General features: G+C 44.6%; 1 protein-coding gene across 1 annotated transcript; it reads left to right on the plus strand.

Annotated features, from left to right (window-relative positions):
* Positions 1–5042: 5042 nt before the first annotated feature.
* On the plus strand, positions 5043–19272 carry LOC123375825 (complement factor H-related protein 1-like). The gene is made up of 4 exons (XM_045027130.1): positions 5043–5153; positions 13312–13488; positions 18687–18904; positions 19267–19272. The coding sequence occupies exons 1-4, from the start codon at positions 5093–5095 to the stop codon at positions 19270–19272; spliced, it is 462 nt and encodes a 153-aa protein (XP_044883065.1). The 5' UTR covers positions 5043–5092.
* The last annotated feature ends 113 nt before the right edge of the window (positions 19273–19385 follow it).

Genomic DNA, 19385 nt, shown 5'->3' on the forward strand with positions numbered 1-19385 from the left:
TAGATATTACTCCTGGGGAAATTCTGCACCAAAAAATTAAAAATTGTGTGCACGATATTTTAAAATTCTGCAAAATACTGCATACTTTATTTGTCAAAATGACACAATATAATCCAATACAGAGGAGAAGCATTCATGAAGTACTGGAGTGACTGTAACCCTCAATGAGCAGATTATGGCTGAATGAGAATAGATTGTGTAGCAAATGAGTGCAGGGGTACACTAGACCACTGTAACTGTAGTAGTTGAATAATGTTAGTGAGCAAATCGGGGGCCAATTACGCCCTTAATATTGTGCCTAATTCTAACACACGCACATACACTGCACATGGGGTGTCTTGTCATGGCTTCAGTAACACTAGACAAGGAGGCCTGAGAATTTTTCATATGTCATAAAAAGCCAAAAATGAACCATTTTTACCTAAGATTATTATAATTGTCATTTTTTCTTTAGAAACAGGAAAAAATTGTATCCATCCACCTATTGTTGAGAATGGAGATGTAGCTACTTTATCTGAAAAAGAATACACATCTGGCTCCTCTGTGGAATTCAAATGCCAAAAGGAAAGGACAGAACAGATCTTTCTGCAACAATGGAATCTGACAAAAGCACCAGTTTGTTTAGGTAAAACTTCATAATGTTTTCTTAGGCCTTGAGAGCTTTTTAGTGTTTCACTGGACCCAGTTCATCTCTTGTGTAAATCATAATTTCAGTGTGCTTACCTGGGGTTTACCAAGACCACTATTCTCTTTTGCTTATATAACATGCTGTTTAAATTCCTCATTTTCTGCAGAACTGCATTTCACAAGATTCTGTGCTGCAGTAGGATAAACATGTAAACTGCAGTATGTAACAATATTTTTCTTTTTCTTTTTTTAGAGCCATGTGCTATGTCAGTGAAAGAACTGGAAAACCGGATGGTAGAGTTGAATGGGAGAGCAAATGAGAACTTATTGCAATGTGTGTACCTAGAATGTCCTCTCCATGGATCACCACCTTGTAGTGGTGGAGAGGCTTGCGTGTCAATGACCCCGAGAGCAATGCTGCCTGGAGTCATATACTCCCTTTGGGTCACCGATGGCAGAATGGTCAAAGGCGGGGTTCCAGACAAAGTGTGATCCAAGAAGCCCCTAACAGCAGAGCAGACGGAGGATAACTGCACAATGGAGGTGAAACTATTGTGTAATGTTACAATGGCTGTGAAAGTGGATGAAGGCTGCAGCAGATAGAGGGTCTCCAATCGTCATGGTGTCCATGCCATTGGTTTCAAGTCTTCTATCTGTCAAGGGTAGTGTGGTGACTGTGGTGCACCAGTCTCCCTACTTTAAAATAAGTCCCGCACAGGCATCTTCCAGTTTTTGGGAAAATAACATTTGACTTGGGGAAAAGTACGGTGGCGATCAGCGAGTGGCAATGGGAACAGGACAGTGAAATCCAGAAGTTCCTAGTCATACACCGACACATAGGAGGTGGGTTTGTGATACAGTCATCTTGCTCGAGGATTGAGGTGGGTTGAGCATCTTGGCAGCTGCACCAATGACTGAGCAGTCCTTTTTAGGATCCACTCTGCTCACCCCACATGAGGAGGGGGTTAGAAAAGGTACCCTAAAAATAGTCTTGCCTCTGTTTTTTCCTCGCTGGATAGCCTCATCCAGCAGGATCATTGGTTGGCCCCATCTTAGGTGGAAGAGTGGTTAACTCCACTCAAAACCCCAGGATAAGTTACCCAAGAGGCCTCCATGATGACAATTTTTCTCTCTCTAGCCTTCAAAACATGATTTACCACATTCAGTGCTGTTTCTCGCCAGAATTCAAAGTGTCTGTTTGGCCAATGAACTTCTGATCAATGTTTGATAAACACTTGTGCTTGCATAATGCTATCCTCCACAGCCAAAACGTATGTCTCAGGACTTGGCTTCGCTAGAGTTTTTTACTGCCAATTTACTCCAGGACTTAATGCAAGCATAAAGGGTGGTTTGGACACTTCCCAAAGGTTTGTGGTTAACCAGAGGTAATGATGCCTAGACTAATGCCAAGGTCAAATCATGTTAGTATTCTGGGACAAAAGTTTGAGGAGAGTTCAGACTAGCTTTTATAGACTTTTACTAGCTTTAGTTAACTGGTAATCAATTGATTTGAGGTAAAAACTCTACTATAGATATACCATCACTGTTCTGTCTCCTGCACCTGCCAGCCCAGCTATACCTCATCCTGTTACCTTTTGAGGAGGGGAAAACAGTGGGGCCCATACAAGTGTATACTGAAAATCCTGCCACCTTCAGAGAGAGAGAGAGACCCAGCAACTTGTTAATCAAAAATTGATGTATGTGTGTAGCGGGGCAGTAACCCCACTCGTGCCCTGAAGGGCTTAAAATAGCCCTGTGGGAGGGCTGTGGTGGGGAACCATTAGCCTGGGATGATTGGGGAAGCCGCTGCAGCTGGGCCACGCCCTAGTCAGGCTGCAGCTGGCCCTATAAAGGGGCTGCTAGGCTGGAGCTCGGGAAGTCTCTCTCTCTCTCACTGTTGAGGGAGATGGGCCTGGCTGCTGGGAGCTCAGCAGGGTACCTAAAGTGGAGCAGGGTTGGGGAAAGGCCAGAGGCTGGGGAGGGGAGGCTGGGGAGCTCCATTCTGGAAAACCTCCAGGCTGCAGGCCTTGTTAAAGGCTGAGAAGGTACAAGGGTAGGCAGAGGCAGCAGGTCCAAACCCTCCTTGCTAATGACGAGTGGCAAATATACTGCAGTCCGCCTCAGTGAGTGGGGGCTAGATGGTGACTGGCAGTAGCCCAAGGCTGAGGCAAGGTGGGGATAGGGGTTTGGGGGTTCCCCGGGGAGGGGAGTCCCAGTGAGACTGAGGGGTACTGCAGGGGGCAGAACCCCAAAAGAAGGGGCACTGGGGTCCGGGAGGGACACCAGCAGGAGGCGCTGCAGCGGTGAGTCGTCGTCCCGTTAAAATGTGCAAGAGAAGGGGGTCTGTCATAAAGCAAGAGAGAGAGGAAATATATTTTGGGATCCAGGAGATCCTAGGGAATGTCATAGAGAAGAAGGGAGAGTGTTTGCAACGTTGAGGGTAATCACCAAAAAGTTCAGATCACCTGTGGCTTCTGAACATTGCTTATAGGGCAGCTCCTATCTAAGCCTGAATCAGAATTTCTCTTTTTGGTCAATTTTTTGAGGTTCTCTAAAATCAACAAGTATAGGGAGTTTACCTTGAAAATTGCTGTGACATTTCAGGTGTAGGACTAGAGCATATGGATAAATTTGGTGTAAATTCGTTTAAGGATTTCCAAGTTACATTCACCCCCCCCAGAAAAAGACTCTGCTTTCTAAAATGGCAGGTTCTTATAATGCTTTTGTGTGCACTGGTTCAGAACAAATGATGGAGAGGGACCACACAAAACTCATATCCCTGAACTCCCCCAGTACTCAGCTTGTTTACCGCACCTATCTCTGAAAATGCATTCATCAAAATATTAGCTATTTAGTTCAGTTTTGTGGAGCGAGTGTTTTTTGGCCAGACAGTACAATGCTCGGACTCAGACTGGCACATGGTAAACAGTGCATGTTTGGGCTAGTCCTGAGTGAGTGTCCACACCAAAAAATCCCCTGTTGCCTTGTGGAAGAGGCATTGATCTGGGTAACTATCTGCTTGTCTCCTCTTGTACTTCACCTGTTTATGTTGCTGTGCATCTCGACTGCTCTTCTTCTTGTTTGCAGGTAAAGTAAGTGGGAGTTTGTACAAGATCAAATCTGGCAGCACTGGGATGAGTATCAAGGTTTCTTACATTGCAGACTGAAATCTTTCAGAGAGTCGCATTGCTTTTTTGAAATGCATGTGCCAGATGAAATAGTCCGACATGATTGAATTGGAGCTGGGTGAAGAACTGATTTGGTGGGTTGGCTGGCAGTTCTGAAAAACTGGAAAAAACATTTCAGTAAGGGCAAATGGAATCCAAGAACTTTGAAAAACTTCAGCAAATTGGAAATCTTAACAAAGAGGGCATTTCAATTCAAATGAAAAGTTTTTAGTTTGGAGCAACTTCAGCAACCAAAGTATTTCACTATACCACATTTATTTGAAATGCTTGTGCCAAAAGGAATAGTCAGGCATGTTGGAATATCAGTTTAGTGATTGTATGTAGTTCCTGGTTCTGAAGAAATATGGTTTATAAAAACTGGTAGTTACATCAATTATTTTTCTAAATGGGAATTTTTTGAAAATTCCACCAAACACTTCTTGTACACGTGGTTCTCATTTTTCCCAAACAGGGGCGGGTCTAAGTATTTTGCCGCCACAAGCACGGCAGGCAGGCTGCCTTCGGCGGCTTGCCTACGGGAGGTCCCCGGTCCCACGGATTCGGCAGCACGCCTGCAGGAGGTCCGCTGAAGCCGCGGGACCAATGGACCCTCCGCAGGCATGCCGCCGAAGGCAACTTGCCTGCCGCCCTCACGGCGACCGGCAGAGCGCCCCCCGTGGCTTGCCGCCCCAGGCATGCACTTGGCGTGCTGGTGCCTGGAGCCGTCCCTGTTCCCAAAACCAGGAAATCTCTCTTTTAACATTTGAATAAGTCATGAACTCCCTTTCCAGCCTTTCAAAATGCCAGGTCTCTTCAGACCCACAGAAACTCTGCATGAACCCCTAGGTGAGCAGATTGTAGTATTTAAACCCTGGTGGTAAAGAATTAATTGCTCATTTTGCATAATGAAGCTTTCTGAAGACCAAAAATATATTTTAAGCAACCTGTGTTTATCAGAGATTTATACATGAGGAATGTCTCTGAACCCTGAGTATTTGATATCTTGTGTTTGTCTCAGCAGAAATATCTTTGACATCATACTGTGAGGGGAGAAATTCCATGTAATCAAAGAGGGCAATGGAAAAAAACAGATTGGACAGTATTCCCATTGGAGTTTACATATGTTATCTCTGGTATCTTGATGTTGAAAGAGAGGTAATAGAGAGAGAGAGAGGTATTGAGTGGGAGTAGAATGCATGATCAGTCTTCAAAAGCAGTTGCTGAGGACAGAATGCAGAGAAGTGCAGAACTCAACACCAGCCATTACAAGTACTGGATTTAATTGGTCAGCCCTCAGAATGAGTTTGCTGAGCTGTATCATCATTCAGATACTCTGGGCTTTCTCTTCTAAGGGACAAGGTAAGATGCAAAAGGAACTAAATATTCAACAACACTTTAACTTAACACTTCCCTGGTGTGGGGTGATATTAAATATGTTCAATGCTGCACATAGTCAAGTGCTGCTATAGTGAACTCTCAAATACACAATTTGAGCTCACGTCATTTGACGGAGACATCCCCAACCCCGCTTTACAAGGACAAAACAATCGAATGTACAGTAAACAGGAGACAGCCATTAACAACAGAGTGAATGAAAATCTTTGAAGGCAGAAGTTGTGTTATTGACTCTCATTTTTGGGTAGTTCTAGAGAATATTTCCACTTGTTAGAGTTTCTGCCTGTTAAAACAGGGCTGAGTGCATCCCCCAAAATATAGCATCGTTCAGAGTGAAAAAGCTGAGTATGTCTGTATGTGTTACTTCTGTTATCAGAACAGCTGATGAAATTCACTCGTATTCATATATCTCTTATTTATGCCACACTATATGAATTGTAATTATATTCATTGTGTTCTGGTTTGTTTAGAAATTGTGTTTTGTGCCTCTCCCAGATTCAGTGTTATATGGATGGAAGAAAACACTCTGGCATGTGGGCCTGATTTATAGATACCATGGAGACAGGAACCTTACATATGTGTATAGAGTGAGTGGGCATTTTGATTTCTGACACCAGACCTGCTTTTTCCATTCCCACAATGCCATATAGTAAAATATGTCTTGGAGTGATGACTTTCCAGGAGACTGTGGGGTTCCTGAGTAGATAAGGGCTATTTATGTTTAGTGGTGGGAAAGGAGGATCCACCTGAAACCTAATTTTTAAAGGGGACCTGCTCTGTGGATAAATCAGGGTTGAGCAATGAAGGAGTCTTGTAAGACCGTTGTTTTATTTGACTACTAAGGATTATGTTCAGCATTTCTGACCTCAGGGTTAATCCTGCCAGGGTCTACTCTACTCACAATTAAACCAGTCTATCTGTTTAGAGCAAGGGGTAGACCTTCCACCTGGAATGAGCAGGGAGGGTTCTGCTCCCGGAACCCACATATTGGGGGTGGTCTCCTGATCTTGATCACAAAGCCAGTAGTAGATCAGGTCCCAGCTACACTGGAAATCCCATCTGCATTTACGACATGGCAAGACTGTTGCACTGCTCTGGGATAATGCCATCACCAGCCTAGGAGTGTGTGTGAGCAGGATATAAGGCACTTTTGATGAAAGAGTTCCAGCTGTGGGATGAACTTCCAGAAGAGATTAGACAAATAATATCTGTCCAACTTTTGATCTCGCTGCAAGACTCTCCTTTTTTGATAAAGCTTTTCCGTCCTAATCAGAATGACACTTATAACAACAACTACCTGCTCCCCACCTACAAAATAAAATAAAATTACCCTAAGCAGATCCTCCCAGCAGCAAAGATAGGAGAAGAGCTATAGACTTCATCAAGTCCACAGGGATCTCACTTTGACAGTCTTATGCAGAAAATGCTTCTATAATGCAATCCTTGGAGTTAGAAAAAAAAGATGGATATAAATAATGTTAATTGAAGGGAATTTACAGTCTAATGTCCTGTTTCCAGTTAAACTTGTTTGTCTTTTTGTTTAGTAATTGCATGTGATCCTCTAGCAGTAAATAATGAAAACTACCACCTTGAAAAGAATGTTCAGAAAAGAGGATATAATCAGAGTAGAATCTAATAATAGATTTCACTTTGATTCGGACAACAGGGAAAAGACCACGGAATGCACAAAAAATGGCTGGTTACCTATTCCAAGATGTGCCACAAGAAGTGTGCTCTAGCATCCTATCAGACAGGAGAAGTGTGTGCCTTATACTATCTGTTCAGATGGTTGTAGCATGTTCCTCTGGGTGTTGTGAAGTGTGTTGAAGTGATGGCTCCGCAATCCAATTTCTGTTATGCTGTAATTTCTAAAGCCGTCACTTCCTGACTGGTAGGAAAAGCTTATAGGGGAGAGAAATAAAATAACTCAGACCATCAGATTGTATATGTCCTGGACACGGGCTAGTCACTAAATGTCACAATTTGGCTGGATTATAGATGGCTCAGGTAGTGACACCTGTTAATAGGATACCCAACACTTTCCATTATAAGACCTAGTTTTCAGTTACTTATAACTTTGTCAAACTTAAATTATTCTGGCTGATATTGTCTATGCTGAGTGTCATTCTCAGTTTGAATTTTGTTTGGAAAGTTTCTGTTAAAATAGATATTTCAGCCATTTATAACAATGAAATGAGGAAGAAATATTTTGTTTTGCGTGTGTTAACATATTCTTACAAATGTTTTGTTAAGGAGCTCTAGCACCCATGTTCTTTGGCGTAAGAAATTGAAATCTGGCTGGGATTTCCACCTGGTGTCAGGCATGTGACTTTTTCTATGCTTCCCAAATCTGGCCAAGTTATAAGCATAGGAAAATCTCAGTTTTCACAGTAGAGACTTGTTAGTGTTTGGCGGATAAATTCTCTCAAGATTCTGTCTGCACTGCACATGCTCCAGAGCTGCAGGTGTTGTGCAGGACTTTCCTGCTAATTGCTCCTCCTGACTTTTAAGGGCCACTGTTGTGCCAGGAGCCAAAACTGAGAGCAGGAGCACAGGGAGCAGAGATGGGGAGTGGAGTGGGGATAAGGAGAAACAGGTGCAGGCTGAGAATTATTACTGTTATTTATTGCACCCAAAAGTACAACTGGCTCTTCACAGAAGATGAGAAAATACCTAATACTTGTTCCAACGAGTTTACAATCTAACTACTAGATATGACACAACCAGTGGAGGTGACAAACAGCAGGAACAGACTGAGTGAGGAAGGGCAAATATCACAACAACATGATTGCACAGTTGCTCATGTCATAAAGGTACATGGCCATAACAAGTCTTCTGCTAGAATTGGTATTTTTGTGTTTTTCTTAGGTAGACCAAGATAGTAACATGTTTAGAGTTTTTAAACAGGAACACAGTAGAACATAAATGCTACTTACTGTTATGGATGCATCTTGGAGAAGGCAACCAGTTGTTTTTTGTGCATATAACTTTGGTGTGCAGATTTTCAGGACTATATTCATGAACACACACACACGAAATTTCATCAACTTTGTTGCAATTTTCCCCATAGTTATATTTAAATTTACCACCTTCCAAATGACTGACAGAACACTTTCCTAAAGACAAAAAGGTTAAGTGCATCTAGGAACTGGGCATCTTTTCTAGCAACTGGGCATTTTTTTCTTTACAGTATCCTCTGACTGTTCTTGAAGCAATTCCATTCTCAACTCATCAGCTGTTACCCAAGGGCGAAAACCAGACCACACAGAAGTCAATAGGAGTTTTGCCATTGACTTCCATGGCACCAGGATTTCATCCCAAGCTCCTAAGGCTTCATGCTAAGTCATTATTCACCCACTTATCACTGACTCTGAGGGTTTGGCTACACTTGCAGCTATACAGTGCTGGGAACTAAAGCTGTCTTCGTACAGCTGAGTAGGGAAAGCGCTGCAGTGTGGCTATACTGACTACTACCAGCGCTGTAGTGTGGCCACATTTGCAGCATTTGCAGTGCTGTTGGGAGTGGTGCATTATGGGCAGCTATCCCAGTGTTCAAGTGGCAGCAACATGCTTTCCAAAAGAGGTGGGTGGGGTGGAGTGTGACAGGGAGCGTGGGGGAGACAGAGAGAGTAGATTTTTGGAGCTGACACTGTGTCAGCTCCCTGCCTTGCAAATTCTAAGGACTTGAAGATACACAGCACCAACCTTCAATCATTTTAAAAGTTTTCACCCCTTCCTCCACCCCTCTCTCATTCACTAAATGCAAATAGCCTTCAGACCAGATAAGCAGCTGCTCCAAAACAGACCCCCCCCCCGGGCTGCTTCTCTCCTCAAGCAAACACTAGCTGTGGACATTCATCCCCCTGCCTGCCTCTGCTCGAGCAAACAGTAGCTGTGTTTGTTTTTTAGATAAGCAGCTCTGGGAGCCCTGAGTTCACAACAAAACAAAGAGAGGCATCACAAAAAACCAAAGTGTGTTATCTTTACTTAAAAAGCATTATGGGAAGGTTCTGGAGGTCAGTTACAGCGTAGTAAGATTAATCGCTGTTTACACTGGCACCCCAGCGCTGCAAGAGCAGCGCTGTTCTCTTTATTCCTCTTGTCGAGGTGGAGTACAGCCAGCGCTGTAGCCAGGGAGATACAGCGCTGTATGTGCCTTGCCAGTGTGGATGGGGAGTAAGTTACAGCGCTGTAAAGCCACCACCAGCGCTGTAACTCTCAAGTGTAGCCAAGCCCTGACTCCGAGTCTGAAGATTTGCTACAGAGAAACACAAGTTGCTCCCTTCTGCCAAGATCCTAACCAAGAGCTAAGCATGCTGACTCCACAGCCCACCATGCCCCTTAGAGCTGGGAAGCAAAGAACGAGCCTCAAGACCAAAATTCGGACCCCCTGAATATTTTTTAACCCTTTCTCACCCACCTGCATGAGTCATGAGTGCCAGGAAGGTGTGATTGTGATTGAAGAGTGAGATTCTTGTGATTTTGTGCCTCCTATCAAGACAGTCCCAGTGGGAAACCCACCCACTCTGTGCAAAAAGGATCCTCTACTTCAGACCCCCTCCTTAGAATTCACCTCTTCTCCTGTCACTTTCTATATCATTTTAACCACCAATGTCTCTGAGTCTACTGTCCTGGTACTAGAACTGCTATCCTGTGCATTGTGATGGTCTGAATTTGACTGTAAACTCTTTGGAGAAGGGATCTTGTCCTTGTTTGAGCCCTGTAAAGTACTGTGCATACTCATGACACTATTTCATTCAGACAGAATCTAATTATAAGTATTGTTGTGACCCACTCCTCTCTTCTAAGTTTTCACAGGCAGTAGTGATTCCTGACAGCAACTTTATAATTAATCTAAGGGGGATTTTCAGGTAGTTTTTTAAATGTAAAAAAAAAAACTTTTCAAACATCCAGGCCTCAAAAAATGAGTCTTTTTCTAAAAGCAAAAGTAAGAAAAAAACATATGATATTTCTGTCATTTCTAGCTGTAAGACAGAATAGTTCATATGCTCAAAAATCACTCTACCTCAGTGATTAACAGTGGAAGAGCTAGTGTAGATTTGGCATGACGGTATCGCAGGAGAAGGGCTGACTTGGGACTGGATTCAGACCTAGAATTAGGACATATACTGAGGTAGCTGAGGTGCAAGGCTGCAGAAGGAGGGGAGCAAGAACTGGCATGGGTCTGGGATCAGGCTGTGATGAGTGGTGATGGAAACAGGGCTGGAGACTCTCTGAAGGGCCAGGGAACAGGGCTGGCCAGACTGTAAGACATTTGTAGGTGCTCCATGAAACACTCTGAGTAGCAGACTGAGAAAACTTGGGTGTAAGTCACAGGTTTCTCCAACTGGAAATCAAAGCTTTCCACTTCATGTAGTAAGGCTCTAGCTTTATGAAAACTAGCCTGAGAAAGCTCTTTGGCTCTTTCTGCCTCCCCAGCCCTGCAATTAGTATCCATCCCAGAAGCAATCTTCCAGGTACCCAGCCTATATACATTATTTATGTGTGGTTTCAAGATGTTGATAGAGAATACGTGACCTTGAAGGGTGAGGGTGTGCGGGAATTGTGGGAGCAAGACTTCCTTTGCTTTAGATTGTGTCATTTTCAACATATCACAACCCCTCTGGTGATTTTTTGTGGGGGTCACAACCCTCTGGCTGAGAAACACTGGTCTAATGGATAGGACACAGGCATGGGAATCAGGAGACCTGGGTTTTACTCCTGACTCTGCCACTGACTTGTTGTGTGAACTTTGGAAGTCATTTCACCTTTCTGTGAGACTTTTTTTCCTACCCTTACAACTGAATATCCCCAAGCACTAAAGAGCCTCTACTCCTGTTAAGAAGATTTCTCAGCCTACCATATCCCTTCCCATGGGTCTCTACCTACGCAGGTTATGATTGATCATTCTAAACCTACCAGACCTGAGCTCCTCTCTGCAACTCTTTCTCTCAGAGAATATCAAGTCCAACCTCAGCCCCATCCCTTTGTTTCAGGGATGGAAATGCTGGTTGAGGGTCCAGCACTGAGGAGGAAGGAAAAGGAGAGGGGGAAAAAAAACAACCCCTCTCCAAATACCTCAACCTGTCTACGTAAGGTCTGTCCCCAGCCCTGGTTCCTTCTAATTCTGCTGCTCCAGGTATGAGGAGGAGTCTTTTTAAAGAGACGCTCATGCTCCTGGATGACAACTTTGGCAGGGAAGTGTAGGTACCAGAATAGAGCAGTGTTGTAACACCCTGCCCTTCCCCCACCCGACCCCACCCCACCCCAGTCCTTGTTCCTGCCAATGCTGCTGCTGCTTTATGTAATTATTAGTATATATAGTACACTAAGACATTTAAGAAATTAAGGCAAATATACATTTACTTACTAAGGCATTTTGTCATTGGATCCTAGCCCTCTTTAGTACAGTTGATTAGATTCCACCTGTCCTTGCTTTTAGATATGTAACCATCAAGACATCTGTAGTACATTGATACACCTAACCGTGCTGGAAAGGCTCATTCTTTGTAGTATTCATAATAGTTAATGCTCCATTTTCTAGATGTGGGTAGCCACAGGGTCTCACTTCAAAAGAAAAGTTTAAAACGTATAATATTACAAAGTACATGCAAGAAAAATTCCATTTGATAAATTCTGAATACTCACTCATTAGTTCTCACTTCAGCTTTAGTACTTTATTATCTGAATGTACGTTCCTTTCTTCTGTAGGATGGAGAAAAGGGACCATAGGAAGAAACCCAAGATACCTAAGGCAACAATACAGTCAGTAGAAAGAGTTCTGAAACTCTAGTGCTTTACATAAAATTTATGTCCTTAGGATTTAAATAAAATCAGACACTGGCAGTAAGTTCTATTATTTATGATACTGACACCTTCCCAAACAATAGATTGTGACTTGTCAAAGTAAGAAGAAACAATTAAAGAAAGATCCAGACATAATCCTAGGATCTCTCAGTTACGTAAATTTCCCCATATGAACCTCAAACTTTGTCCCATACATGAGCACAATGCTCATCTGATGTCCAGGAAGAAAGGTCCAATATGACAAAGGTAGAGAGTTCTTCAACCATTAAATTACTCATGGAAACACTTTGGTAAAGGAGCCCATCCATCTTTAAGGCACTGTGTAATCCACCCTACAGAAGAAAGGACAGCATGTATCAATTTAGTTGGTAAACTAGGACCAGATCATCAAGTGGGATTAAAGAGGGGTAAATATTGGAGCCCACATTATATAATGCAGTGAGACCTCCATATTTATTGTTGTATGCTGCTTTCCACCCCAGCCCTGTTATACATATGAGACTCAATTCATCTCCTGCTCATCTACTTTTGTCTGTAACCCAACATTAACTCCATTGGTTATATTTGTAATCCACAATCCATTTTTTCTCCATATTACAAGGATGTTTATGGAAGAAATGCAAAGGAGCTTTTACCCATTTCAGAGAATACTGTTGTGGGTCTGAACAAAGGTCTTCTTTGGAGCAGGACCATGCAGCGTATTAATAAATTCTTCATGGTCTCAATTTTCTGGCTCTTTCCATGCTCCTCATCATAGTTGCCTGTCTCTAGACCACCTCTTTCTGCTATATATATATTTGCTGTATAGTGATCAGTTCCAGATGTTGGTTTTAGTCTATAAAACCATACATGGTGTGACACATTGGAGGCTCCTTCAGTCCTTATGCACCATTGTGACAATTCAGATCAGCTGAGGCACTGCTGCAGACAGTCCCTTGAAGTGCACTCTTGGGGACTGGAGGCAGGACATTCTTGCATATGGAGGGGCCACAACTGTTGTGCTCGCTCCCTGTGGTGATGAGTCAGTTCTGTGTTGCTGATGTTCAGTGCATGGTGCAAGGTTCATTAGTGCAGCCAAGCCTTAGTCTAATGTAAAGCATCTCTCTCCTCTTTTCTGTCAGGTTATTGCAGTGCCTGAGCGTTGTGTGTGTTTGTGCAGTAGTGTTCCTAGGTACCATGTTGATAGATGAATTATAAATTATTAAAATAAATGAATTGTGAAAGCCACCTGTAAGGTGTTCATTACTAAGCCAAATGATCTTAGAACATTTCCCTACATCCAACAACAACAATAATGTCTGTGCATCTATTGCAGCTCCAGCATGTGAAGAGCCGCCTGCTATTGATTTTGGGGGGATTGTTAGTGATGACAAATTGGAGTATAGGGAAGGTGACAAAGTGCAATACAAGTGCAATCCTGCATACAGCCTGATGGGAACTGAATGGATCACATGCAGTGGAAAAACCTGGACACCTGCACCACAGTGTTTGGGTAAGAGGAACTGCTTCTTTGTTCTTTCCCACAGGCTGGTTCTTTAGTAGAGATGGACCCAAATCAAACCAATGAATTCAAACACTCTTCAACTATGGGGGACAGGGAAAGTGGTATCAGAATTCAGAGCTGATTCATGTCTCCGATGGACCACACTTGATCCTTGGATCCAACTATCTCGTTTATGGCTCAAGCCATATCTGGTCCCTAGGAGTTTCTATTAATGAGATCTCTGCAGATCACCAAATAGTTTCAAATATGAAATTTGAATTAGGTGGTTCTCTTTTACAATAAGACAACAGAACATCTAAATTTATTTATTTATATTACAGAAGAGAGTTTTCTCCATTTTATCAAATTCCAAGTTTTTTGTTGTTAACCCTAAATGAGAGCAATGACACAGGACCTGACTACTGGAGGCATGGTGTAAAAATATCCATAACAAAGAATATGGCGATGAAACACCATTGTATAATCATAAGAAAGAGAAGAGAGCTGCAACATTAGGAGAAATTGGCAAATAATATTAATCAAGAACCTCATTTCAGTGACCTCATAGGAGTTGATGGGCCCCCTATGGCTGTACCTTGGAGAGGGGTACAGAGAGGTGCATCTCTCCATTTATCCTGGCCTGCTTCACTGCTAAAAGTCCTCCCCTGAAAGCAAGGAAAAAGCCACTGAGTGAGGGGGATGTTCTAACAGGATATGCCTAGATAAACCTGGGGATGTGCACTATATACATACTACAGCTACGGTGTGTAAAGAAGTAAAATATTCAACATACCTGCAAAGGTCCAATGCACTATTGTTTATTTTTTACATAGGCATTATTGTAATAGGCATGGAAGTGATTAAAATTCCAAAATTCTATTAGAAAGTTCATGAATTCTATATTAGTTGTTGCAATTAGAGACAGGGTGTGGGTTGATTTTCTTTTAATGTAGTTTACTAAACAAATTAGCTGATATCCTGCTAGTTTTGCACTGTAATATTCAGGACACTGAACGTATGTGATATTTTTACTTACACTGTATAAGGGGAAGTCTTATTAAAAGCAAAGTATCCTAGAACTACTTCCTATTGTACAGGGGCTTCTCATCCTTTTAGGGGATACTCTAAGATTATACTGCTTGTTAGGACCTCAGATAATTGAAATCCTGGCTCCTTGACTTAGACAAAGTTATATACAAACTAGACGGATGTGTATCTGGGTTATTCTTGGAGCGATTGCTCATGTGTATTCCACAATAGGTGTGCGTGCTCACCATGTGCACCAGTGCTGGAAGTTTTTCTGCTAGTAGTATCTATAGTGGGGAGCGCCCGCCGCAGCCCCTGGAGTGGTGCCTGCCTGGTTCGGTATAAGGGGAGCTGCGTGCTCCGCACCCCCCTCAGTTCCTTCTTGCTGCCAGTGAAGGTGCGTTGGAACTGCTCTGCTCCAGCTTTGCTATAGCTTGTCCCCAGAACTGTTCATTCATTCAACGTTAGTACCTGTAGTTAGTTAGCTGTTTAGTTAGTTTAGGTAGTCAGTGAGCCCACCCCGGGGTCTTGCGAAGGAGTGACCTGCACGCAGAATGTTTGCGCTGCTTGGGAGAAACCCATATCAGTGAAAGGTGCAATATTTGCTAGTCGTTTAAGCCTCGGACCGAAAGACAAAGGGACATTGGGCCATCCTAATGGAGTTGGCGCTGACCCCAACCCCGGCATGCTGCTCTGAACCAGTACCCGGCACCACAGCATCAGTACGCGGTGACCCTCTGGTACCATCAACCAGTCAGCCCCACTCCCCATCCACAGGGTATTCCAAGAGGGCTAAGAAGACTCCCTCTTTGCAGTGGCACTGTGGGAAATCTGGGACAGAGGACAGAAGGTGGGTGGGCTCCTAGGACTAGGAGTGATAGAGGCAGTGCCTGAGGAGTTCATGGGCAAGGGGTATTACTTCTGTTATTTCCTTATCCTAAAGGCCCAAGGGGGCCCAGGCCCATCCTGGATCTCTGAGGCCTGAACCAGTACACGGTGAAGCTCAAGTTCCGCATGGTCACCCTGGCCTCCATCATCCCCTCCCTGGATCCTGGGGACTGGTACTCTTCCCTCAATCTACAGGATGGGTACTTCCACATCCACATATTCAAGGGGCACTGATGCTTCCTCTTTTTCGTGGTGGGACAGAATCATTACCAGTTCATGGTCCTCCCATTTGGTCTGTCCACTGCCCCCAGGGTGTTTACAAAATGCATGTTGGTGGTAGCAGCTTACCTCAGATGGTGGGGGGTCCAGATATTCCCCTATCTGGATGATTGGCTTGTCAAGGGCACCTCCCGGTCGCTGGTGAGGGATCATGTGGTGGTCCTCCTGTCCACATGTACTGCCTTGGGTCTGTTGGTAAACAACACCAAGTCCACGTTAGTCCCAGTCCTATGCATAGAGTTTATCGGGGCGCTCCTGGATGCAGAATCAGCCAGGGCCTCTCTCATGTCAGCATGAACGTATGTGGTCCATCGCACCAGATTCAGGATGAGGCCCCTCCAGCTCTGGTTGGCCTCGAAGTTTTCCCAGGCCACGGACAGGATGGACAAGGTCCTCACCATGCCGGACTCTGTGATCGCCTTCCTACGATGGTGGTCCGCCCCAAACAACAAGCTCCAAGGGGTCCTGTTCTGGCACAGGGCCCCGTCGTTGGAGCTGTTGTCCAATACGTCGGACATGGACTGGGGGGACCATGTGGGGAACTTTCAGACCCAAAGTCTGTGGTCGGCTCAAGACCTGATCCTACATATAAACGTCAAGGAGCTCAAGGCTGCGCCACTGGTGTGTGTGGCCTTCCACTCGCACCTAGAGGGCAAGGTAGTCAGAGTCTGCACGGACAACATGGCCTTGATGTTCTATATCAACAGGAAAGGCAGAGCTCAATCCTCTGCTGCAAAGCCCTCAGACTGTGGGACTTCTGTATAGCCCATGCATCCACCTGAAGGCCTTCCAACTACTGGGTGCCCAGAACGAGAGCGCAGATCACTTGAGCAGGGACTTTTCTTTGCAACACGAGTGGTCCCTCCACCCGGAGGTGGCCCACCGGCTCTTCCAAAGGTGGGGAACTCCCCGGGTGGACCTATTCGCAACTCAGCAGAACTGTCGTTGCCCCCGGTTCTGCTCCAAGGGGAGCCTGGGGAGGGGCACTATCTCCGATGCCTTTCTCCTGTCCTGGTCAGGCTGGCTTCTCTACGCCTTTCCCCCAATCCCTCTAATCAGCAGGGTCCTGGAGAAGATAAAGTCAGACAAGGCCCGGTCCTCCTGATTGCCCCGGTGTGGCCCAGGAAGCATTGTTACAGGACCCTCACAGGCCTGGCGGGAGCTCCACGTGAATCTGCTCTCTCAGGACCAGGGCTGCCTCCTCCATCCCAACCTAGCGGCTCTTCACTTCACGGCATGACTGCTCAGTGGTTTGGTGGAGAGGAAAGGACATGCTTGGACCAGGTTCAGCGCATCCTACTGGAAAGTAGATGGCCTTCCACTCGCTGCGCTTATTTGGCGAAGTGGTCCTGGTTTTCTAGTTGGGCGGTGGACCAGAGCATCTCCCCAGTGACTGTCCCGATCCAGCTTATCCTTGATTACTTCCTCCACCTGAGGACCCAGGGCCTGGTGCCCTCGTCGGTCAGAGTACACCTGGCAGCCATATCAGTCTTCCATCTGCCGGTGCAAGGGCACACAGTATTTTCCCATGCTATGACTGGCTGATTCCTTAAGGGTTTGGGCCGTCTTTTTCCATATTCTAGACCCCCGGTCCCACAGTGGGACCTGAACCTGGTGTTGGCTTGTCTCGGGGCTCCCGTTAGAACCACTGGCCACATGCTCCTGGTCTAACCTCTCGTGGAAGGTGGCCTTCCTGATTGCAATCACATCAGCCAGGCGAGTCTCAAAGCTCAGGGCCCTGACCTCCAAACCGCCGTACATGGTCTTTCATAAGGACAAGGTCCAGCTCTGCCCACACCCCGCGTTCTTCCTGAAGGTGGTGTCTGCCTACTACATGGGTCAGGACATTTTTCTACTGGTCATCTGCCCCAAACCCTACGCATCCAGTGAGGAGCACCATCTCCACACGCTCGATGTCTGGCTTTCTATCTCATCTGGCTTTCTATCTCAAGCAGACTAAGCCATTCAGAAAGTCCTTGCAACTGTCCGTTGCCTCGGCTGAGTGTGTGAGGGGCCAGCTGATTTCCACCCAGCTGATTTCCAATTGGATCACTTTGTGCATCCGTTCCTGTTATGAGCTGCCGGGTGTCCCCCCATGGCTAGTCGGCTGTCTTCATGGCCCACGTCCCCATCCAGGACATTTTTAGAGCTGCCACGTAGTGTTCGGTTCACACGTTCACTTCGCATTATGTGATCGTCTCCCAGACCAGGGAAGACGCCGGGTTCGGCAGGGCTGTCCTCCATCCTGAGAACTTGTGAACTCCTGCCCACCTCCAACAGATATAGCCCTTTTCATGTCCAAGTCTGTATATAAATTGTGTGCATGATGTAGGATTTTAGAACTTCTATTTCTGACAACTTTTTAGTGCCTCTTTTCATTCCACATAATTGATGCACCTTTTAGTAGTGTAGCAAGAGGAGGGCTGAGGCCTTTCCATCAAGAAATGGCTAATTTCAGCAAGTCCTGGACAATACCAGCTACAGTATGGAGGAACAAATGGGCTCGCTTACAAAGTTTATACCTATCTTGTTCCCACTGACTTCACCAGCAGCAAGAACAGGCCTTAGATGCACTCCTGCAATTCTTATTCACAAAAGTGCTCAGAATGTAAGTAGTCTCATCGGTCTCAGTGGGATCTCGTGCATGCGTCCGGTCTGCAGGAGCAGGCTCTTGCTTGTCATTTGCAGAAAGAATAGACTTTGGCCAATAAACATACATCATCAGGTTCTCCTCTTTAGGGGTTACTCTCTTTTACGGCTTATTTCCTTGTCAGCAATGTGAATTTTATAGTTGTTGTTAGAAATACATTTTAATCTATATATTGATGAAGATAATGGGTCTGATCCTCCACTGTCTTGCATCTTACAAAGCACTTTACAGAGAGAGAGAGCGTACAAAACTGAATGGCCATGTTTTGCAGTCACTAACGACAGAGCAGGTAAATGGCTGCACAAGATGCAGGACACTGAAGAATCAGGCTCTATCATTTTCATTTTTTCTGTTTTTTCCTTAGCACCGTGTAGTCTTACAAAACAGCAACTGGAGACCAAAAATCTGCTTCTGTCCAATAGGCGAAGACATGCACAATTGATTCAGAGTGAGCACACACTGGAATTTATGTGCAGTGAAGGATATATCCTCACAATCCCTTCAGTCAGAAAGTGTGTTAATGGGCACATGGACTTGCCTTCATGTATCTCTGGTAAATCTGCATTATATTTTGATAATTCAGTTTCTCAGTTTTATTTTGAAGGACATAAATCCACACTATGTAGAGGTCAAGCATAGGAGTTTATTACACACAGCGCTGGCAGAGTGTCACTTTGCTTGTTAGGCTCAGAGACACTGTCAATCAATTGATTACAATAGAATCTGTAGATTTTCCATGGACGGGGAAAAATGACGGAGTAGGCAGTTCCACACCCCGGGATAGGTTTTGCAGCAAGACAAGATAGCACATTAACCAATGGTTAAAAGATTACATAGTGTCTCCGCCCATGGTCTCAAGTTAGCAAGTTAACATTTAATTAATACTTTGATGAAATGTTATTAGTATAAAACATATATGTTGAATTCTGATTTGGGGTCCATAGGAATGAAGCAACTCCCTTGATTGTCCGACAGATACATTCCTAGGGGTTAAAGCAAAGAAACGGCAATAAAGATTGTCCCCTTCATATCTTAAGGCAGGCATTGGTCCCTGGGAAGGGAG

The sequence above is a fragment of the Mauremys mutica genome, chromosome 8 (genome assembly GCF_020497125.1).
Source record: "Mauremys mutica isolate MM-2020 ecotype Southern chromosome 8, ASM2049712v1, whole genome shotgun sequence".
NCBI classification, from domain to species: Eukaryota; Metazoa; Chordata; order Testudines; family Geoemydidae; genus Mauremys; species Mauremys mutica.

Coding starts and splice junctions, on each gene's coding strand:
- LOC123375825 (XM_045027130.1), top strand. CDS start 5,093: ATGAGTTTGCTGAGCTGTATCATCATTCAGATACTCTGGGCTTTCTCT. Junction 5,154..13,311: donor TTTCTCTTCTAAGGGACAAG/GTAAGATGCAAA, acceptor CATCTATTGCAG/CTCCAGCATGTGAAGAGCCG. Junction 13,489..18,686: donor ACCTGCACCACAGTGTTTGG/GTAAGAGGAACT, acceptor TTTTTTCCTTAG/CACCGTGTAGTCTTACAAAA.